Below are 24,699 nucleotides of genomic sequence, written 5' to 3' on the forward strand. Positions count from 1 at the left end.
CCCAGGAAGTGGAAGAAGACCCAGGTGCTGTGTTCTTTTTTATTTATTTATTTTTGTATGCTGTATGGTGGGGTCACATTTCATTCTTTTCCATGTGAGTATCCCATTATTGCAGCATCATTTGTTGAATTGTTTGTTTGTTTTTGTTGGTTTCTTCAATTGTTTTGGAAGTACATTGGCTGGGAATCAAACCCGGGTCTCCCTCATGGCAGGTGAGAATTATACCACTGAATTACTATCACACTCTTGCTGTGTTCTTGTAATCCAGTCTTATGGAGGTAGACCTGTTTTGGGTAGAACCTTTTGATTAGGTTGTTTCCATGGAGGTTCACACCACCCATTCAATGTAGATCTTAATAAACTTGCTGGAGTCCTTTAAGAGTGTACCCAGAGAGTTGAGAGGGTTTGCAGAAGCTAAATTGGAAAACACCTAGGGGTGAAGCAAGAAGGACCCACAGGAGCTGAGAGCCATTTAAAAGTAGAAGCCAGGAGAGAAGGACAGCAGACATTACTGTGTGCCAGAGGAACCCTGGATGCCAGCTGTTTTTCCTCCAGAAGGTGTCCTTTTGTTGACATCTTAATTGGACCTTCTATGGCCTTAAAATTGTAACATGTAACAATAAATGCCATTGTAAAAACCAATCCATTTCTGGTATATTGCATCCTCACAGATTTAGCAATCTAAAACAACTCCCAAAAGTTTGGTATCTGTTAGCAGCTGTTTTAGTTTATTAAGCTGGTGGAATGCTACACACCAGATGTGGGACAGTTTTTAAAAGGGAAATTTAATAAATTGCAAATTTTCAATTCTAAAGCAGTGAAAATGTCCAAGTTAAGGCACCAACAAGAGGTTACCTTCACTCAAGAAAGGCTGACACCGAGAGGAGGTGCCAAGAATGGTGGCTTAGCAAGGTGTGGGATTTAGTTAGACCTGCAGAACAGCTACTAAATAACCAGGAACAGTACAGAATAGCTCCTGGGGCCATGTTAGTGACTGGACACATGGTGTACTCCAGTCTGGACCAGCTGGACTGACTGCGAGCCCCCCCCAGAACCGTGAATTCCCTAAGCCATGGTGGCTGGCCTCCCTCTCCCACAGGCTGCTCCCCAGAGAGGAAAGGAAAGGGACTTTACCAGCAGCAGGGGATGAGCGAACTAAGCTTCAATAGTGGTATTAATTCACAAATTTTGACTATTAAAAATAGGCCCCCAGCTCAGGTGAACCTGATCAAAGCAGAGGTTGCTCATTTTTGCCCCAGACCCAAGGGATCAGGGCTAATGGAAAAACATAAAAAAAGAAACAGTGGTTTGTGTGGTCATATTTCTACAAACGATTGACTGCCTTTGCATTCGGCGGCAGGGCTTCTCAGGCTGCAGTTGCCCCAGGCATAGGCAGAAACAAGCATGTTTGAAAGCTTGTCTGGAGCCTGTGCCTCCCCCAGGGGAGGGGTAAGGCCCAACTCAGGTGGAATCCCTCCGTCAAGGAATTCAGACCCCAGGGCTTGGTAATTTGAAGCCATTAAAACCAGCCTACAACCTCTCCTCTGTCTCCACCATACCCCCAGCTGGGAGAGTCTGCCATAGTTAAAGGTGCCCCATCATCTTATACTGGTGGGACCTGCAGGCAGACAAGCACCACATATTGGGCAGGATAAGAAAAACAGAGTCCAGAGACTTCACAGGAAAGTCTGTCAACCTGCTGGGTCTCACCCTCAGGGAAAACTGACACAGGTGACTCTTTCCTCCTGACAGGAGGCCAGTTTGGTCTGGGAAAATCCAACTGGGGTCTATAATACCTAAGTAAACCCTCCTAAGGGTGGGGGGAAAAGGCACTATACAGACAGGGCAAGAAACAAGAAAACAAGAACTGAAAAATTCTCCTCTGTTAAACAAAACCTAAGCTAGTGGTCCAGAAAAACCTGAACTGAATGCCAAAGAATAGACAGACAACAAATTCACCAGCAAAAAAACCCTAGATAAAAGAAGTGAAAGCAATCTCCGGAGTGAACTAATTAAGGTAATTAAATGCCTAGACACCAGCAAAAAAAACAAACCACACTAGGAAAATTGAAGATATGACCCAGTCAAAGGAACAAACCAACAATTCAAATGAGATACAGGAGTTAAAACAATTAATTCAGAATGTATGAACAGACATGGCAAACCTCATCAAAAATCAAATCAATGAATTGAGGGAGGATATAAAGAAGGCAAGGAATGAATAAAAAGAAGAAATCGAAATACTGAAAAAAACAAATCACAGAATTTATGGGAATGAAAGGCACAGTAGAAGAGATGAAAGAGACAATGGGAACCTGCAATGTTAGATTTTGAGAGGGACAAGATAAGATTAGTGAACTGGAGGACAGCATCTGAAATCCAACAAGCAAAAGAAAATATAGTGAAAAAATGGAAAAATGTGAGCAGGGACTCAGGGAATTGAGTGACAATATGACACATGAATATACTTGTTGTGGGTGACCCAGAAGGAGAACAGAAGGGAAAAGGAGGAGATAAACTAATGGAGGAAATTATCACTGAAAATTTCCCAACTCTTATGAAAGACTTAAAATTACAGATCCAATAAGTGCAGTGTACACCCAGGAGAATAGATTCAAATAGATGTACTCTAAGACACTTACAAATCAGAATGTCAGTGGTCAAAGAGAAGGAGAGAATCTTGAAAGCAGCAAGAGAAATGCAATCCATTACATACAAGGGAAGCCCAATAAGACAATGTGTAGATTTCTCAGCACAAACCATGGAGGCAAGAAGACAACGGGATGATATATTTAAATTAGTATAAGATAAACACTGCCAACCAAGAATTCTATATTCAGCAAAATTGTCCTTCAGAAATGAAGGAGAAACTAAAACATTTTCAGACAAAAAATCACAGCAAATTTGTGACCAAGAGACTAGCTCTGCAAGAAATACTAAAGGGATCACTAGAAGCAGATACAATGAGAAAGGAGAGAGGTGTGGAGAAGAGTGTAGAAAGGAAGACTATAAGTAAAAGCAAAAAGAAGAAAAATTAGATACAACATATAAAATCCAAAAGGCAAAATGGTAGAAGAAAGTACTGCCCATACAGTAATAATACTAAATGTGAATGGATTAAACTCCCCAATGAAAAGACATAGACTGGCAGATTGGAATAAAAACAGGACCCATCTATATGCTGTCTACAGGAAACACATCTTTGACCCAAGGATAAACATAGGTTGAAAGTGAAAGGTTGGGAAAAGATATTTCATGCAAATAACAATCAGAAAAGAACAGGAGTAGCTATACTAATATCCAACAAATTAGACTTCAAATGTAAAACAGTTAAGAGAGACAAAGAAGGACACTATGTATTAATAAAAGGAGCAATTCAACAGGAAGACATAACAATCATAAATATTTATGCACCAAGGCAGAATGCTCCAAAGTACATGCGGCAAACACTGAAAACACTGAGAAGAGAAATAGACACATCTACCATAATATTTGGAGACTTCAATTCCCCACTATCATCCATGGACAGAACATCTAGGCAGAGGATGAATAAAGAAATAGAGAATTTGAATTATATAATAAATGAGCTAGACATAACAGACATTTATAGAACATTACACCCCACAACAGTAGGATACACCTTTTCCTCAAGTGCTCATGGATCATTCTCAAGGATAGACCATATGCTGGGTCACAAAGCAAGTCTCAATAAATTGAAAAAGATTGACATCATACAAAACACTTTCTCAAATCATAAAGGAATGAAGTTGGAAATCAATAATAGGCAGAGTGCCAGAAAATTCACAAATGTATGGAGGCTTGTGCTGGTTTGAAAGGAAGTATGCCCCCTAAGAAAAGCCATGTTTTAATATAAATCTCATTTCTTAAAGGTAGAATAATCCCTATTCAATACTGTATATTTGAAACTGCAATGAGATCATCTCCCTGGTTGATGTGATTTAGTTAAGAATGGTTGTTAAACTGAATTAGGGGATGACATGTCTCTGCCCATTTGAGTGGGTCTTGATTAGTTTCTGAAGTCCTATGAAAGAGGAAACATTTCGGAGAAAGAGACTCAGAGAGAGCAGAGAATGCTTCAGCACCACAAAGTGGAGAGTCCATTGGAGATGAAGAAGGAAAACGCCTCCCGGGGAGCTTCATGAAACCAGAAGCCAGGAGAGTAAGCTAGCAGATGACGCCGTATTCACCATGTGCCCTTCCAGCTGAGAGAGAGAAGCCCTGACTGTGTTCACCATGTGCCTTCTCACTTGAGAGAGAAACCCTGAACTTCATTGGCCTTCTTGAACCCAGGTATCTTTCCCTGGATGCCTTTGATTATTGGTCATTTCTACAGACTTGTTTTTAATCGGGATATTTTCTTGGCCTTAGAACTGTAAACTAGCAACTCATTAAATTCCCCTTGTTAAAAGCTGTTCCATTTCTGGTATATTGCATTCCAGCAGCTAGCAAACTAGAACAAGGCTCAACAACACACTCTTAAACAACCAGTGGGGCAAGGAAGAAATTACAAGAGAAATCAGGAAATATCTCGATGCCAATGAAAATGAAAACACAACTTATCAAAACTTAGGGGATGCAGCAAAGGCAGTGCTAAGAGGAAAACTTATTGCCCTAAATGCTTGTATTAAAAAAGAAATAAAGGGCAAAAATTGAGGAATTAACTGTCCACTTAAAAGAAGTAGAGCAAGAACAGCAAACCAACCCCAAAGCTAGCAAAAGGAAATTACAAAGATTAGAGCGAAAATAAATGAAATTAAGAACATGAAAACAATTGAGAAAATCAACAAAACCAGAAGTTGGTTCTATGAAAACATCAATAAGATTGATGGACCCTTAGCAAGATTGACAAAAAGAAGAAGAGACAGAATGCAAATAAATAAGATCAGAAATGGAACAGGAGACATAACCACTGACCCCACAGAAATAAAGGTAATAAGGACAGGATACAATGAACAACTTTATGCTAATAAATACGACAATGTAAATGAAATAAACAACTTTCTAGAAAGGCATGAACAACCAACTTTGATGCAAGAAGAAATAGATGACCTCAACAACCAATCAGAAGTAAAGAAATTGAAACAGTCATTATGAAGCTCACCCAAAAGAAAAGTCCAGGACCAGGTGGCTTCACATGTGAATTCTACCAAACATTCAGAAAGAATTAGTACTAATCCTGCTCACACTCTTCAAAAAAATTGAAGAGGAGAGAAAGCTATCTCATTCTACGAAGCCAACATCACCCTCATACCAAAGCCAGAAAAAGATATTACAAAAAAAAAAAAAAAGAAAACTGCACACCTGTCTCTCTAATGAATATAGATGCAAAAATCCTCAACAAAATTCTAGCAATTTGAATCCAGCATCACATTAAATGAATTATACATCATGATCAAGTACGATTCATCCCAGGTATGCAAGGACAGTTTAACATAAGAAAATCAATTAATGTAATACACCATATCCGCAAATCAAAACAGAAAAACCACATGATCATCTTGATTGATGCAGAAAAGGCATTTGACAAAATTCAGCATCCTTTCCTGTTGAAAACACTTCAAAGGAAAGGAATAGAAGGGAACTTCCTCAAAACGATTAAGGGAGTATATGAAAAACCCCCTACTAACATCATCCTCAGTGGGGAAAAAAATGAAAACTTTTCCCCTAAGGTCAGGAACAATACAAGGATGTCCACTCTCACCACTTTTATTCAACATTGTGTTGGAAGTTCTAGCCGGAGCAATTAGACGAGAAAAGAAATACAAGGCATCAAAATTGGTAAGGAAGAAGTAAAACTCTCACTGCAGATGATATAATACTATATGTCGAAAACTCCACAGCAAAACTAGTAGAGCTAATAAATGAGTATAGCAAAGTGGCAGGTTACAAGACCAACACTCAAAAATCTGTAGTGTTTCTATACACTAGCAATGAACAATCTGAAGGGGAAATCATGATAAAAATTCCATTTACAATTGCAACTAAAAAAAGAAATATTTAGGAATAAATTTAACTAATTTGATAAAGGACCTATGCTAAGAAAACTGTAAGAAATTGTTCAAAGAAATCACAGAAGACCTAAATAAATGGAAGGGCATACCGTGTTCTTGGATTGGAAGACTAAATATAGTTATGATGTCAGTTCTTCCTAAGTTGACTTACAGATTCAATGCAATACCAATTAAAATCCCCAAAACTTACTTTTCTGAAATAGAAAAATCAATAACCAAATTTATCCAGGAGGGCAGGATACCCCGAATAGCTAAAAGTATCCTGAGGAAAAAAAATGAAGTTGGAGGTCTCCCGATACCTGACTTTAAGGTGTATTATGAAGCTACAGTGGTCAAAACAGCATGGTACTGGCATAATGATAGATATACTGACCAATGGAATCAAATAGTGTTCAGATATAGACCCTCTCATCTATGGACAATTGATATTTGATAAGGCAGTCAAGCCAACTCACCTGGGACAGAACACTCTCTTCAATAAATGGTGCCTATAGAACTGGATTCCACATGTAAAAGAATGAAAGAGGACTCATATTTCACACTCTATACAAAAATTAGCTCAAAATGGATCAAAGACCTAAACATTAGATCTAAGACCATAAACTGTAAGACGAAATGTAGGAAAATATCTTTTAAATCTTATACTAGGAGGCAGTTTCCTAGACCTTACACCCAAAACAAGAACATTGAAGAAAAAATTAAATAAATGGGATCTCCTCAAAATTAAACACTTTTTTGCATCAAAGAACTTTATCAAGAAAGCAAAAAGACAGCGTATACAAAGGGAAACATTATTTGGAAATGACGTATCAGATAAAGGTCTAGTATCCAGAATTTATAAAGAGATTGTTCAACTCAACAACAAAAAGACAGCCAACCCAATTACAAAATGGACAACAGACTTGAACGGACACTTCTCAGAAGAGGAAATCAAATGGCCAAAAGGCATATGAAGAGATGCTCATCTCCCCTGGCTATTAGAGAAATGCAAATCAAAACCACAATGAGATATCATCTCACGCTCACCAGAATGGCCATTATCAGTAAAACAGAAAATGACAGGTGCTGGAGAGGATGTAGAGAAAGAAGCACAGTTATCCGCTGTTGGTGGGAATGTCAAATGATACAACCACTATGGAAGGCAGTTTTGTGTTTCCTCAAAAAGCTAAATATAGACTTCCCATATGACCCGGCAATACCATTGCTAGGTACCTACTCTGAGGACATGAGGTCAAGGTCACAAACAGATGTTGTACACCAGTGTTTATAGCAGCATTATTTGCAATTGCGAAGAGATGGAAACAGCCAAAATGTCCATCAACAGACAAGTGGCTGAACGAAGTATGGTATGTACATACGATGGAATATTATGCAGCTGTAAGACTGAATAAAGTTATGAAGTATGTAACAACATGGATGGACCTTAAGGACATTATACTGAGTGAGATAAGCCAGAAACAAAAGGACAAATACTGTATGGTCTCATTGATATGTACTGACATTTGTGAATAAACTTGGAGAATTTCGTTGGTAACAGAGACCATCAGGAGATAGAAATAGGGTAAGTTATTGACAAATATTGTATGGTCTCATTGATATGAACTGACATTTTTGAATAAAAACTTGGAGAATTTCGTTGGTAACAGAGACCATCAGGAGATAGAAATAGGATAAGTTATTGGGCAATTGGAGCTGAAGGGAATCAGATTGTGCAACAGGACTGAATGTAAAGACTGAGAAATGGACAGCGCAATACTAACTGACTGTAATATAATTATGTTAAAACACTGAATGAAGCTCAATGTGAGAATGATGGAGGGTGGGTGGCTGGCAGCACAAATGAATCAGAAAGATAGATGATAAAGACTGAGATGCTATCATCTAGGAATGCCTAGAGTGTATAATGATAATGACTAAATGTACAAATTTTAAAAATGTTTTTGCATGAGGAAAAACAAAGGAGTGTCATTACTGCAGGGTGCTGAAAATAGATGGTAATTAACATTTTAAAATTCTAACTTATGTGTGAGATTAAAGCAAAAAATGTTTATTTCGTATGAAATTTATATTTTGACTAGTCAGCATTTCCTAATATAACTTATGTAGACAGCTTAATTGAACACCTTAAGTACATGGAACCTTGAGTAGGGAATGAGATTTTGTTTGTTTGTCCAGAGTGATGCCCTGATAAATCCCAGAGTGATTTGAACAGTGAATAAAAAGGTAATTGCAAAGTCTCCTCTGGGAATGGTGAGAAAGGGAGAAAATTTAAGTTCCCCAAGTTGAATTCTTGATATTCTCACAAGCAGTGTGAACAACCAAAGCTATAGGCTGAGCCCCCAATCTTGGGGTTTGTTCCTATGAAACTTCACACCACAAAGCATAGGTCATGCCTACTTAAAATTAGGCTGAGTCACCACCAAGAGAACCTCTTTTGTTGCTCAGATGTGGCCTTTCTCTCCAGCCAACACAACATGCAAACTCTCTACCCTCCCTCTGTCTCCGAGGGACATGACTCCCAGGGATATGGACCTTCCTGGCAACATGGGTTAGAAATCCTAGAATGGAGCTGAGACTCATCATCAAGGAATTGAGAAAACCTTTTCGACCAAAAGGCCGAAGAGTGAAATGAGACCAAATAAAGTGACATTGGCTGAGAGATTCTAAACAGAGTCAAGAGGTTATCCTGGAGGTTATTCTCACGCATTAAATAGATATCACCTTGTTAGTCATGATGTAATGAAGAGGCTGATGGGAGCTGTCTCAACATGTAGAGCAGTGTTTCAGTAGCCGTGTTTCTTGAAGATGGTTGTATAATGATACAGCTTTCACAGTATGACTGCCTGATTGTGATAACCTTGTGTCTGATGCTTTTATCTACATTATCAACAGATGAGTAAAATATATGAAATAAAAATAAATAATAGGAGGAACAAATGTTAAAATAAATTTAAATTGAAATGCTAGTGATCAATGAATGGAGGGGTAAAGGGTATGGTATGTATGAATTTTTTTCTCTTTTCTTTTTATTTTTTTTCTGAATAGATGCGAATGATCCAGGAAATGACCATGATGATGAATTTGAAACTATGTGATGATAATTGTGAATTACTGATTATATATGTGGGACGGAATGATCAAAAGTTAAGAATGTTTGTGTTCGTTTTGGTTTTTTGATATTTAAAAAAAAAAAAGAAAAAAAACTGATACCATCCAGAACACCTTTGTCTGCTGGGATGGCGCATGGCTGGCATCTGCTGGAGTCTTTGAGTGCTAGACGAGTTTCTCAGCTGGAAAGGCACAAGGCAACATCTGCTAGCTTTCTCTCATTTCGTAAGGCTTCCTTGGGGGCGTTTTCCTTCTGTATCTCCAAACGTCTCTGGCTGTGTGGGCTCTGTCAGCATCGAGTTTTTCTCCAAAATGTTTCCCTCTTAAAATGCTCCAGCTTTAACGGGTAGAGACACATTTCCATGGAAATCATCTAATCAAAAGTTACCACCCACAATTGAGTGGGTCACATATCCATGGAAACAATAAAATTTCTCACCCAGCAATACTGGATCAGGATTGAAGAACATGGCTTTTCTGGGGTAAACAACAGTTTCAGACTGGCATATTCCACCCTTTAGAAAGATATGTTCTTTATTTATTCTTTCCAAATGCAAGATCCATTCATTCCATCTCAGTATCACAAAACCTTAAACCATTTTAGTAAAAATACAGACAGAAACAGAAGAGAACAGAAGAGGTAACAGAAGAGAAAATAAAATCTCTTCAAAGTCAGCTACAGGCATGGCCTATCCAAAGACAAAATTCTCCTCTCCTTCTGTGCCTATAAAACTCAGAACAAGTTATTGACTGCCAGTATAGAATACATGTATCTATTGTCATAGGGAGAAATTGAGAGAAAACAGATCTTGAGACCGTAGCAATTCTAAGAATCTGCAGCGCAAACTCATTGGATTTCAAAGTTTGAGAATCATTTATTCATAGGGTTTTAGAACCAGCAGTCTCACCCTTTCCAAGGGCCTATGAAGTGGCAGCCCGAGTCTCTCTAAGTGCAGCCTTGGGGGACATTTGAGAGACCACCATCTTCTGGGCTCCACCCTCTCCAAGCATTGGGGCTGATCCTGGGATCTCTGCCATCCCCCAGACACATGTTCAACCTCCCCAGGACAGTGGGGTGGCAGCCATGTTCTTCCCCAATCCCCAAGAAATATGTTCCACCTTCTCTAAGGCCTGGTGCACAACTCTTCCAAAACATCAATGTGGAGGCCCCACCTTCTGTCTTCAGGGCAAACTCACCCTCTTGAGAGCTCGGGTGGGTCCGCTTTCCAGGCCTGAGATTTCGTGGCTCCATTTCTTAGCTTCCATGATTCTGCCTTTGAAGTTATTTTTCCTTCAGTTTGTCCCTTTTCTGTCACTTTTAGTCCACACTGGCAGTGGTTCCATTTATATAGATCCCAAAACACTCTTATTGGTTTTCTATGTCGTATGCAGTGATCATACCATTAGACAATAGAAATTTCTACAGATCCTTCCTGTATAACTCCATCTCCAATTCTGGCTTGTCCTGAAATGGCTGACTGTTTCTATGTTTTGTTAAATCCCCACATGGGACTGTATTCTCTGGGGTCTTCCTTTCTGGAAGCCCAGAATTTTCCAAACCATCAATTTTTGGCATCTTTGTGCCCAAGTGCTCAGTTCTCAACTTATTCTCTGTCACATTTCACTATGAGCTATAACGAGAAACCAAGTCACACTTTCTACATTTAATTTGGAAATCTGTTTTGCTAAAAATCCAAGTTCATGACTTCTAAATTCTGTCTCCCATCCAAAACCAGTTGTCAATTTTGCTGAATTTTCTTCCGCTTTAAAACAAGGATCGCTTTCCTTCCAGTTTGCAATAATATGTGCATAATTTCTGCCTAAAACCTTATCAGAGGTATCTTTAGAGTCCTTGTTTCTACCTAAAGTCTCTTCAGAGCATTCTAGGCCTTCTCTATCAAGCTCCTCACAACCTTTCCAGAATCTTCCTTTTATCCAATTAAAAAACTGTTCCAACATGTTTGGTATTTGTAAACCACAGCACCCTACTTCTTGGGTACCAAAATCTGTTTTAATTTGTTAAAGCTGCTGGAATGCAATATACCAGAAATGGAACAGCAAAAAAAGGGAATTTATTAAGTTGCAAGTTACAGTTCTAAGGTCATAAAATTGTCCATATTAAGGCATCATCAACACAATACCTTATTTCTGAAAACAGACTGCTGGTGAACTTGGACTCCTCTTTCACATGGCAAGGCACATGAGGACATCTGCTGGTCCCTCCCTTCTCTCTTGGGTTTCACTGCTTCGAGCTTCTGACTTCCATGGCTTCCTCTGTGTTTCTATGGCTTTCTCTCTCAGATTCTTTCTTTCTATGTTTTCCTCTGAATTGTTTTTTTTTTTTTTTTTTTTTTTTTATACATGGTCAGGCACCAGGAATCAAACCCGGGTCCTCTGGCATGGCAGGCAAGTGTTCTTACCTGCTGAGCCACCGTGGCCCGCCCATTCCTCTGAATTTTATCCTTGTTTTTCAGCTTCTCTTTTTCTGTATCTTTCTCTGAATTGCATCCTCTTATAAAGGACTCCAGTAAGTGGATTAACACCCACTCTGAATAAGGTGGATCATATCTTAAGATCCCGTTCACCAAAAGATCCTATGTAAAATAGGTCCACACCCATGGAAATGGGTTAACTTCAAGAACATAATTTTCTGGGGTCATAAATCCTCCAAACCATCACACCCTGCTTACCTGTATTCTAAATTTTGACTCTATGAGCTTGTTTATTGTAAGTATTCATTTTGATGAGATGATACAATATTTGTCCTTTTGTGTCTGGTTTATTTCATTCCATGTGATATCTACAAGGTTCATTCCTATTGTTGCATTATCAGAACTTCATTCCTTTTTATGACTGAATAATATTCCATTGCACATATATACCAGATTTTGTCTATGTATATATCAATTCATGGACACTTAGGTTCCTTCCATCTTTTGGCAATTGTGAATAATGCCACTGTGAACATGGTGTGCAAATATCTGCTTGAATTCCTGCTTTCAGTTCTTTTGGTCACATACCTAGAAGTCAGATTGCTGGGTTATATGGTAATTCTATACTGAACTTTCTGAGGAACAGCCAAATTGTCTCCCACAGTGGTTATAAAATTTTACCTTCCCACCAGCAGTGAATAAATACTTCAGTTTCTCCCCATCCTCTCCAACTCTTCCTTTTTACATTTTTTCCAGTTGCCATTCTAGTGGGTGTGACATGGTATCTCATAGTTTTCATATGCCTTTCCATAATGGCTAATGACATTGAGCATCTTTTCATGTACTTATTGGCCATTAGTATATCTTCTTTGGAGAAATGTCTATTCAAGTCTCTTGCTCTTTTTTCAGTTGGGTTTTCTTTTTGTTAATGAGTTGTAGGATTTCACTGTGTATTCTGCATATTAAACCTTGTGCTGGTTTGAAATGATGTATGTCCCTTAGAAAAGCCATGTTTTAATCCGAATCCCATTTTGTAAAGGCAGCCGTTTATTCTAATCCCTATTCAGTATTGTATGTTTGAAGCTGTAATTAGATCATCTCCCTGGAGAGGTGATTTAATCAAGAGTGGTTGTTAAGCTGGATTAGGAGAGCTGTGTCTCCACCCATTTGGGTGGGTCTTGATTACTGGAATCCTGTGAAAGAGAACAACAAGAGAGAAAGCAAGGAGATTCAGAGAGAGCAGAGAATGCTGCAACACCATGAAGCAGAGAGTCCATCAGCTAGTGCTTTGGAGATGAAGAAGGAAAATGCCTCCCAGGGAGCTTCATGAAACCAGAAGCTAAGAAAGAAGGCTAGCAGATGACACTGTGTTTGCCACATGCCTTTCCAGATGAGGAAGTAACCCTGACCATGTCTGGCATGTGCCTTCTCACTTGGGAAAGAAACCCTGAACTTCATCAGCCTTCTTGAACCAAGGTGTCTTCTCCTGGATGCCTTCGATTGGACATTTCTATAGACTTGCTTTAATTGGGACATTTTCTTGGCCTTAGAACCGTAAACTAGAAACTTATTAAATCCCCCTCTTTAAAAGTCTTTCTGTTTCTGGTACCTTGCATTCCGGCAGCTAGCAACCTAGAACAAATCCTTATCAGATACATGGTTTCCAAATAAAAGTTTATAATTTTTAATCTTCAATCAATTCAGCAGTTACTTTCTTTATGACTAGTGCTTTTTGTCTTTTTAAAAGAATTCTTTCTCTAACCTAAGGTTATGAAGATATTCTCTCATATTATCTTGTAGAAACTTTATTATTTTACCTTTCACATCCAGACTTACAGTATACTTGGAATCAATTTTTATATATTGAAGTCGGAATAAAGCTTCATTTCTTTTCTGATATGGACATCAAGATATCTTAGCACCACTAACTGAAAAAGCTGCGTTTTCTCCACTCTTTGCATTACCTCCTTTGTCATAAATCAAGTGTTTATATATTATACATCTGTTTCTGGTTCGTATTCTGACTCAGATCTATAGTTTTAGAAGTCGTTTTGTCTTGTAAAATATGGATTTGCATCATCTTTGAATATTCTCACTTTGTTCTTCTTAGCTTTTTGCATTTCTACATATAATTTAGAATTAGCTTATCAATTTGCACACACATATACAAATATGCTGGGAATTTGATTGGAATTTTATTGATCATATAGATCTTGGGGATAATTGACACTTTTACAATATTTTATAGATATATTTCCAATATCATAAGGATATACATTCCTCTGTTTATTTTGATCTTCTTTAATTTCTCCCAATAATGTTTTACAATTTGGGCATAGATGTCCTCTATAAATCATTTATGTATTTAATTTATAGGAACTCTTTACATATTTTGAAAATTAATCCTTTGTCATTTCCCCCAATTTATTAATGTTTTACTCATTATTTTTTTTTCAAATATAAAATTTTACTTTTTCCTTTATGGTTTCTGGAGCCCAGATCTCTTTATATCAACACTTAATTCTTTTAATGTAGTCTTGATGCTTTTATTAAGTATTATCATGTTATTGCACGATCATATTAGTCGGGGTTCTCTAGCGAAACAGAACCAACAGCAGATATCTGTAAGTGTGAGAAAACAGTGGCAATGCCAGAGTACAAAATCTGTAGGGCAACTCTGTTGAAGGGTCTCAACAGGTGCCATAGGAGAGGCTCGCAGGCTGAAGAGGAAGTGAAAATTCTCTCTTCTCCCTTAAAAGTCTTCAAATGATTGGATCAAATCCAACTGATTGGAGTTTTTCATTTGTGGAAGACACACACTTAGTCGATCATAGATGTGATCAGCTACTGATGCAATCAACTGACTGAAGACTTAATAGACCAGCCTTCTAGTTTATCACCCAGTCAAGGAAATATCCTTGCAGTCATTGTTAGGCCAGTGCTTGCCTGACTGGACAATTGGCACCATCACCTGGCCAAGCTGACACACTTGAACCTAACCATTGCAATGATCTTTAGCAAGAGCTAATGATTTCAGTGCCTATGTTAAATAAAATAAGTTATTTCTGAATTCCATGTATATTCTCCTAGACTCTCATTATATCTGTGTCACAGCTTTTGAATAAATCTATATTCACTTTTTTTTTTTTTTTTGGTATGGATAGGCTCTGGGAATTGAACCTGGGTCTCTGGCATGGCAGGCGAGAATTTGCAACTGAGCCACCATCACACTGCCCCGTAATCAATGTTTTTATTGTATGAATATCTTAATATTTTCACTGCTGAGCCAATTAGTATGCTATGATTATGTTTCCAGTTTTTATTTTTTCTCAATTTATTATTATCTCATTTTTTTCATTAGCTTAGTTTTCGTTGTATAATTGGACTAAATTTTTCTACATCCCCCAAAAACTTTATAAACTACCCTTCAGTTCATTCTTCCACGGAAACCTATCAGATAATCTTTGTCAGTTCCATTTTTTTCCCTCTCTTCTGATGTTCTCCCATCCATCTCCTTCAATCTGTGCTGTATAGTTGAAATCTTGGAAATGACCTTTAACCTTTTTCTTAGAAGCTCTTAGAATCTTGTGTTGTCTATATCCTTAACACCGTGTCTTTTTTTTTTTTTTCTTGTTTTGCTGGAGTATGTCTTTGAGTAGGTCCTAAGAATGAGAGAATGGAAGTTAAAATATTGGAGACTTTGCATTGTGAAAATTATTTTATTCTGCCTTCATACTTGATTGATAGTTTAGCTAAGTATATAGAATTTTGATATGATCTGCTTTTTCCTTTTTAAATTTAAATTTAATATTGCTTTTTCCTTCTAAAAGTTTTAGCATCTTTTATTCCTGGTTGTCTGAAATTTCACAATGGTACGCCTTCCTGCAGTGTTTATTAGTAATTGTGTGTCAGATGCTCATTGGGTCTTTTCATTTTGCAAACACAAGACCATTATCAAACTTAACAATTTTTTTTTTTATTTTTATTTTTGGAATTTGATCAGATGTTTTAGCTCATTCTATCCTACTTTCAGTGGCACATGGTGACCTCCAATTTCTGAGCCTTTTCATGATTATTGAGGCAAAACAGTTCATTCTTATTCAGTTCTCCTACAGTAAGTTTTTAGGTTTGATTTTTTTCCATAATGCCAAGTATATACCATTCCCTATCTTCTTAATAGTATAATTTAGGGTCATTGCTATTTCTTTTTTTCTTCAAAGATGGAGTTTCTGCTTGTTTCTCATTCCCTATGTTTTATAGGAGGAGAATAAATTAGAAGCTTTACTCCATACTGAAAAACAAATTTATGTCCATTTGTTTTCTTTCTAATTTTCTTCTTATAGGTCAGTTATGCGCTTATATTTTGTATCCTAAATTTATCAAAAATGTTCTCAAGCAAAATGACTAGATCTACCAACCAAGATACCTGTTTTTTTTTAATAAGTATGAGAGATTGCTTGCACATAGCTGTCTCTGAACATAAAAAAATATTCTATAATTCATCAAATTTTAAGAGAGTATCACTGATTATAAGAAGCACCATTATGTTATATGCCACTAAGCTAGGAAGGAAGAGCAGTCAATTATACATTATAATGTGCTTTATCACTTAGACATTTTTTTTGGGGCGGTGGGGAAATACAGGGCCCTGGAACCAAACCTGGATCTCCCACAGGCAGGTGAGAATCCTACCACCGAGCCACCCTTGTACTGTTCACTTAGACTTTTTAATGTTAAATTATTGAAACAATGCTTTTATATTTATTTGGGCATAAATTTTTATTATATCACACTGTTCTGTCTTCTTGCCTTTATATGAATACAATAGCTTTTTGTTTCAATACTAAACCATGATATAATCTTTTTGAAGACAATTAAAATCACGTAACATATCTAAGATTAACAGTGTACAAACTGTATTTAAATGATTATTTTATAAACAATATAACTATATTTGCACATGCTCAGGCAATGGCACCCATGTGAGAATTGCTGCCTAGGTTGTATATGTAAAAAATGCCATCACTTTTAAGGCACATCTCTGTTTCAGTCACATGAAGATGTAATAAATATGAATCACAAGAATTGATGATAAATCATGTACTCTGCTTTCCCTGAATAGAACTTTGTTTCTGTTTATTTCTTTATTATAGATAGAACTTTGTTTCTGTTTTTTCTTTTTTAAATTTATAACCATAAATTGTGTCTGTATGTGGAATATGCATTTACTAACTAAAGTGCTAAATTAATCTCTGTTTTCCAGGTCCCAGATAAAGAAAACTTTCCAAAAGGTACTGGCTTTAATATTGAAGGCAATTTTCAAATGATAGCTGAGTCTGATAAGGATTCAATTGGAAATTATTGTAAGTAAATTGTGCATAGAATATAACATTTGGGCGGGCTATGGTGGCTCAGCAGGCAAAAATGCTTGCCTGCCATGCCAGAGGACCCGGGTTCGATTCCCGGTGCCTGCCCATGTTAAAAAAAAAAAAGAATATAACGTTTAAGAGTTATTTGGCATGGGAAATTTGTCATGTAAAAATCCTTGCTTTTTTCCCCCACAACTGTTCTAGGTTTCCCTCCTAGAAATTCAGAACATTCAAATCATTTCGATTATAATTTCAAATCAACAAAGAAGACTTCATGGGAAGAAAATAAGGTATAATATAAAAAAAAAGTTTTATTATTTGGAGAAGTAAAAGTTTTTGGTAGTCTTACAAGAAATGAATATTAAAAAGTAAAAAGATAAAATTCTTAAGACTAGAAGATATTTTTCAACATGATCAGAATTGTTTTTCAACAACCAATTAACATTATTCTAGTTGTGAAATGTCAGAGTAATTTCTTTTAGAATCAAGAACACAATATGTATGACTGTTGTCTCCTTTGCTTTTTAAAGATGTCATGATTATTGCAATGTGATGTGAAATGAGAGGCATACATATTAGAAAGAAATAAAAGAATCAATTAAAGTTAGTAGAAGTTAAGAAAAATTTAGTAAATGAACTAATAATAAGAATAAGGTAACTTGATAAGTAGGTTACCCAAACTAGTTAGAAAACATAATAGAAAAAGAATTCTAACAGTAGTACAAATGATATAAAATGACTAGGCATAGTCTTAATTAGGAATATGCCAGATATATAAGAAATAGATTATGAAATTTTACTCCACGCTATAAAGTTCATGAATAGAAATTCCACAAGTATTTATTGAATGCCTTCTGTATATGAGGAATTTGTGAGACTTGGGTAAAGAGTGATGAACAGAATGGTTATGGTCTCTTTCCTTAAAGAGTATAGATTGTTTTGTATAGATTAAAGTAAATCCTCTCTGATAAGATGACATTGAACTGGAGATCTGAATGAAGAGAGAAGGAGACCCATCCAGATATCTAGGGGAAGAGCATTCCAGGCCCAGGGAATTACAAGTGCAAAGGTTTTGAGGCTGGAGAATGGCAATCAATTTGAAGAACAGCAAGGAGGCTACTCTAGAGTGAGTGAGGGAGAAAGTGGTAGAAAGTGAGGTCACAGAAAAGGTAAGGTGATTGACCATGCAAGGACATATAGAACATTGTGATCACCTTCTTGTACTTTCAGAGAAATTGGGAACAGAACCATTGGACTTGTTTTTTTTTTTTTTTTTCACATGGGCAGGCCTGGGAATCAAACCCGGGTCTCCTGCATGGCAGGCGAGAACTCTCCCTATTGAGCCACCATGGCCCACCCTGGAGTTGTTTTGATTAGAGGAGTGAATTGTAATTTAGAAAGAGCTGTGGCAAGTTTGCAGAGAATATACCAGGGGAACAGGGTGGAATACTTAGTGAGTATTGTCTATTACTATTTTTTTATTGAGGAGGCAGTAGTCTAGACTGCCTAGTTTTGAAGCCCAAATTCCACTTACCAGTTGGGTAAATTAAGCAATTTTAACTGTTTTTCTCAGGTTTCTCTTTTAGGATAAGAATAGTACCCACCTTAGAACGTTGTAATAAAGATCAAATTAGTTAAAAATAGAAACTGCTTAGATCAATACCTGGCACGTAGTAAGAACTCAATAATGTAGTAAAACTACTGACGGTGATGTGCTTTATAAGTTCCCATTTTTGTTTTTGTCTCTTCCACTAGACTGAACCCCTGGAGTGCAGGGACCATGAGTATTCATCTTTACATCCTTAGCTCTATCCCAGCATCTGGATCCAAGTAGCTAATCAATAACATTTTTAAAAATCTACCTATAAATGCTTAATAATTTATTGTCATTTACTAAAAATTAAAAAGCAAGACCAAAAAATCATATACACGCACATTCATTTTAATAAGTTCAAGCCATCCAGAAGAGTTATAAAGTTAAATAAAAGAACACTTTCTCCCTAATCCAAAACTCCATTAGAAACCACTCTAGCAGTTTGTGATTATTCTTCCAAACTTTGATTCTTTGCTTATACATATATATACATATAAATGTGATCATCATATTAGGTTTTTAAGGTGACTAATTTCTGGAAGAAACAGCAGCAAAATTAAATGTTTTAAGGACAGTAACATAGTATATAATACAGCTGTTCAGGCCTTGGATATATCATAAAGTTCATTCCATTTGGGAGCAATACCTTCAAGTTGAAATCAATGTAGATAAACCCTAGAACTAAAAACATAGAGAAAGCTGTATAGTACTTGAGTCTGTAGGAATCAAACTTTACAGCTTCAAACCTTAGGTCTGTTAGTCTGGACCCCTTGGATTTTAAGTTGATCTTCAGAATCAAATCCCTATAACCCATATCACTCTAACTCAGAATCTAGCCCATTTCAAATGAGTCAGAAAGGTTTTATGTTCTGTATGTTACTTTCTATTTTTTTATTGATTTTAGTGAGTTTATTCTGTCCAGTCGTTTTTAGAAGTATTTATAGTTCTTTGCCGCCACTATAGTTCTACTTAATGTGTTTGAAATCAGGATTTTAAAAATAGAGATTATTAGAGTTCATTTAAACTATAGCGAAGAAAGCAGTAAAAAGATCTTGGTGTGTAGCTATGGGTCTTATGTTTCCTCTATATGTAATAATTTCTTTCTGGATAGGTGACATCACCAGAACAAAAGATCTCTACATTGAACCCTATTTCTACTTTTTCTTTGAACACAAGAGATGAAGACTTCATGCTAGAATTCTCTGAGGAATCCCTGAAAGCAAGAACTTCACCTGGTGATCTTCAGTTTTTCAACTTGGAGGATAGTTCGTACCATTAATATTAAAATGAAGATTTTTATTTGAGAGATTGTTATTGAATTAAAAATATATTGGAACCAGATTCAATGTCATATGCTTTGAAGGCTTCCTAAACCCTTTCTTCCGTTTGACTTACTGTTACAGATAGCTACTATTTTCTCCTTATTTCTCCTCCCAACCTTTCTCATCCCAGACCTCTGAAAGTATCTTCTACCATTGCCAATACTTCTCACAACCGTAACTCCAGAGCCTTGCTCTGCTATAGCCACTTTTGAGAGGAATGGCTCATTGTGAATTCTCAACACCATTGGTCAATTTTAGGATAACCTCTTAGATTCCCCTTTTTTCTTTAGGAGTAAACAGCTGCTATCACTATTGACCCTCCCAGACCTCTGTGTTTTCATATATTTTGACTCTTTCATATGAATCTTTTCCTGTTTCTTAATAAATATCAACTATTCTGTAGCATCCCTTCTGCTATTTTTTGTTTTCTGGTAATCTCATCAATGTATATTCCCTGATTCTGAATTTATGTTGCATAGGGTGAAATTGTAGGTAATATTTTTCACTATGGGTGGGTATATAAGAAAGAAAAACTGAAATGTGAATGGGTAGTTGGGTTGCAGAAGGTTTCCTGGGTTAGCAGAAGGCAACAAGTTAGGGAAGAGAGAAATAGGAGAGCCACTGTGGGAGGAGGGGTATTCTAAAACAATGAAGTGACATTGGGACACTTACACCCTGGATCTTTTACTTCTTTAATGGAGTTTTAACTTTTCTGTCAGCATTGCTTGATTGACTTGTTAGACTTACAGAATAACTTCACACTTTATAAAAGAATATTCATTGGCTCACTTTTTGCTCTTTTACTTCCCAAAGGATCTCCAGAATTTATTTTCAACAAAGTAGAAACTCAATAAGGAAACTGTATTATTATAAAATAGGAAATCTTGGCATTGTCAGATAGAACTTTTAAGTTCGATTAGTGTCTTTGCTGATTCCCATGAAGTATTATTCATTTGTTTATTTATTCAACAAATGTGTGTTGCTATCTCCTCAACAATGTAATAGGTACTGGGAATACAGCAGTGAACAAAATAGACAAAAATCTCTGCACTCAATGAACTTATAAGCTGGTAGGGGAGACAAGCAGTAAACAGATAAAACACATATGTTAGATTTTGGTAAGTGCTATAATTTCAGAATAAGGGGAGAGTATTACAGGATGGACAGAGTTGCTGTGTTATATGAGGTGGCCAGAGTAGTTTTCTCTGATAAGATGACATTTGAGCAAAGACCTAGAAGAAGTAAAGGAGAAAATTGCAGAAAGCTGGGGAAGAATAATCAAATAGAGGGAACACTAGGTGCAACTGAGTTGGGAGCATGCTTGGCATGTTCAAGGAACAGCTAGAAGGGAGTGGGTAAGAGGGAGAGTGGTAAAATATGAACTCTGAATGGGAGTGGTGAGGTCCAAATCATATATATGTTATAAGCATTTTGGTGCTTACTCTGGGTGAAATAGACAACTAATGGAAAATTTTGAGTAGTGGAATGATATGATTGGGCTTGCAATTTAGAAGGATCAGTCTAGCTGCTCTTTTCAGAATAGACTAAAAGGAGTCTATTGCAATGGTTTACATAGGAAGTAACTGTAATTTGGAATAGGGTGGGAACAGTGAGTGAGAAGTAGTCAGATTCTACATATATTTTGAGGATACAGTAGAAAGAATTTGCTGATGGATTGAATGTGGGGCATGAGGCGAAATAAAATTGAAGTTGACTCTTAGGTTTTTGGTCTGAGGATCTGATAGAATAAAGATAAGGAAGAGGAAAAATCCAGGTAGGGTAAAATCCAGGGTCCATCTTTGAACATTTGAGATAACTATATGTTATAACAAAACTATATGAAAATTAAATACACATTTTGCCATTTTATAGAATTGTATATTTTCAAGAACAAAGTCATTAAAGGTGGTGACCAATCAAATTCATTACAACTATAGCAGTTACTTCTAATTTCAGACAGTGACTGACCTGGGCATATGTTTGTTACGATGCCTTATATTGTATAGAATTTTTCATTGTAAAAAGTACTTTTCATGTTGTCTCATTCATTTTACATAACTTTATGAATTTAGAGGTCAGTTTTATTAATCCCATATTACAGATCAGAAGCAAATCGGAAAATCCATCTGACTTGCCCAACTTTACATAGGAAGTTAGGGAAAGAGCATAATGAAGAAAATCTACTTGTTTTCTGACAGACAAGTTTCCTCACTTTTCTTACAGAGACTATAGTAATGAAACTGTCACTTTTAAATGTGATATTTTTTACATTCACAAGGATATATATTTTACTAAAGCAGCTGACAGAAGGAATTATATAACTCTTTCAGCTGAAATCTGCTATAACATTAGCTTGCCAGAATGAACCCTCATCAAATACCAGCAGACTAAAATCTCCTTTGTCCTGGATGTGAGCACAAAAGCACTTTTCCTCACAAAAGCACTTTTTATTTGAGGCAAGGAGAAGTCTGGCTGTAACGAATATAATTCCAAATAATCCAAACCCAACTATTAGTAACACTTTTTGACATTATACATTTTTTTCTCCCTGGTCAGAAAGGGGTATTCAACTTGGATTTCCTAGTTGGGCAAAAAAAAGGTCAAAGAAAATTGGAAAAGACCCAGAGATACTGCTCTTCATACCCCACCATCCAGCTGGGCTAGTCATCTAATGCACTGCTGAGGAACTCGGGTCACACAACACTTAAAAGAGAACGGAAGCAGGAAAAACAGGAGAGCAGGTCACTTGGGGAAGAGCCAGAGTTCACAGCTTCAAAACTCGCCAGTGAAGTGGTAATTCTTGTGGAAGGAAGGGCTCAACACATTAATTTATAAGTATAAAAAATATATAAAGGAAATTACAAACATGTAGTCATGTAAATGAACCATGAATTTCAGTTTCTAGAGGAGTATAGAGAACAAAAAACTAGTTCTGAGCTCCCATCACGAATCTGACCGTGGTTAGTCCTGTTATCTCTAGGCCTGAGCAATCTCATTCTAAAATGAGAATGATTAATTGGCTTTAAAGTGCTTTAGAAAAAAAGCAGTTTTGTTAAAAAAGTTAATAGTTACAGAAAAAAACCTTAGCTAAGGTGGAAAAGAAAAATATAAAGTCTCCAAGTTCATCAATCTTAAAACAGTTGAGTTTTATGAATTAAGAGATTTTATTTTTTGAGATTAAAACCATTAATTTTTTTTTCATTTAAAAAAGGAAATTAAATTGTGTGTGCTTTTTTTTTTGCAGGGAAAGTTGATTCTTTATCCTTTTTAAATAGATAACCACTGGTTTTTAGAGCTTGGGTTTTAACTGGCAGTACATTTTTATTTAAGCAGCATTCTCTTCTTATTTCAGAAATGAAGAAATCCAATTCTCTGAAGAATGAGAACCTTCAGAGACTTCCATTCGTAAGTAGAGCCCGAGTTCCACTTATTACTTTGCCACCTGCTGATGGGCTTCCTGACTTAAAATCTTGTTCATATCTGATTGACTGTGACATACAAGAATCTTCTTGTTCCCCTGTATTCAACTTGTGTGAAGAGTCAGATGTTCTTGCTTTTGGCATTCAGCCTGAGGACCAAACTAAACCTTCTTTCTCTGAAGAATCTAGAGAAATGACTCCAGGGGGTCTTTTACTTCTTGATGATATATCTAGCGAAAGCAAATGGCTGAAATATCAGAACACATCGCAGTGCAACTTGACTACTCCAAACAGAGTTGATAAGAAAATAGCAGATGCCTTTGCTGAGATGCATTTTAGTAACACAGGTGAAAGACAAAATGATGCTATGAAAATAAGCTCTTTAGACCCTGTGCATTTGCAAATGATAAAAGGCATGCTCTACCAACAGCAGCAGAATTTTAGCAGTCAAGACTTGGTTTCCAGAAAAAATGAACTTTCTCTGAATTTAAAGCAGATTTTCAAGACTAAGGAAGTTCAAAATATGGTAGGAGAGTCTGCCTGCTACAACGACAGAGTGACAGGAGATTTACAGGTAAGGAAATTTATGAATGTCTCCTGGTATAATGTTTCCAGTAGTTATTATCTAAATTTCAACAAAAGAATGACCGAAATAGTACAAGAGTCATGATTTTATACTTGGAGAAGATGCCTTTTTTTTCACCCAGAACTCTAGCAACAATCACATCATCTCCTTTGACTTAAAATCTTTCCTAGTAGTTATGAATATTATGTACAGTGTCTGGCACATAATAGGTATGTAATAAATTATACCTCCTACTCCTGTTTCCACCACTATTTCCACTGCTGTTATCACTGGGATCATTTTCATTTTTCACTGTCACCTCAGTTATTGGTTGAGAGCAATTCTTATTATAGTCACAATCAGAAATAGAGATACATAATGACCCACTCATAATGGTTAAGTTTTTCCTACCAAAATGTATTTGAATATGTGCTAAAGGGGAAAAGTTAAAAAATTAGTCTTATTTAGGTTTGCAAGTGCTACACATAGTCAGTTTTGCTATCTGGTTTCTCATTTGAAGTTTCAGTAATTTTTAGGATTCTAGAATCAGAAGAAAATTTATTTTATTTTATTAAACATGTTTTTAGTAAATAATTTACTCTTAGTAACAATATTTTTCTGGAGTGTTATAATGACTTGAATTATTCCTTTTCAGAAGATAAATACCTCTGAGCTATGCTTCCCAAGTGGACAGAAAACAAAATCTGCTTATCATCCCCAGAGGCAAATTCACATACCACCTGTTTTTCAGTCTACTGCTCAATATAAGCAAATTTTTACTGCTTGTCTCATAGGTATGATTATTATCCTTTAGTTTTATTATGATTTCTTCTCCCTAATGTAAGTTATATAGCTATG

At 36.4% G+C, this 24,699-nt stretch overlaps 1 protein-coding gene across 12 annotated transcripts in view; it reads left to right on the forward strand.

Annotated features, from left to right (window-relative positions):
* ZGRF1 (zinc finger GRF-type containing 1) overlaps nucleotides 1-24,699 on the forward strand; it is a 250,677-nt gene that overhangs the window by 121,814 nt on the left and 104,164 nt on the right. For 8 of the 12 annotated variants that reach the window (XM_077142504.1, XM_077142512.1, XM_077142513.1 and 5 more), the window contains 5 exons: nucleotides 16,836-16,935; nucleotides 17,137-17,231; nucleotides 19,647-19,800; nucleotides 23,210-23,850; nucleotides 24,497-24,635. In XM_077142504.1, the coding sequence (XP_076998619.1) occupies nucleotides 16,836-16,935; nucleotides 17,137-17,231; nucleotides 19,647-19,800; nucleotides 23,210-23,850; nucleotides 24,497-24,635 (1,129 nt within the window). The remainder of the gene's footprint in view (nucleotides 1-16,835; nucleotides 16,936-17,136; nucleotides 17,232-19,646; nucleotides 19,801-23,209; nucleotides 23,851-24,496; nucleotides 24,636-24,699) is intronic. The other 4 variants (XM_077142514.1, XM_077142515.1, XM_077142508.1 and 1 more) reach the window with 4 other exon arrangements.

The sequence above is a fragment of the Tamandua tetradactyla genome, chromosome 24 (genome assembly GCF_023851605.1).
Source record: "Tamandua tetradactyla isolate mTamTet1 chromosome 24, mTamTet1.pri, whole genome shotgun sequence".
NCBI classification, from domain to species: domain Eukaryota; kingdom Metazoa; phylum Chordata; class Mammalia; order Pilosa; family Myrmecophagidae; genus Tamandua; species Tamandua tetradactyla.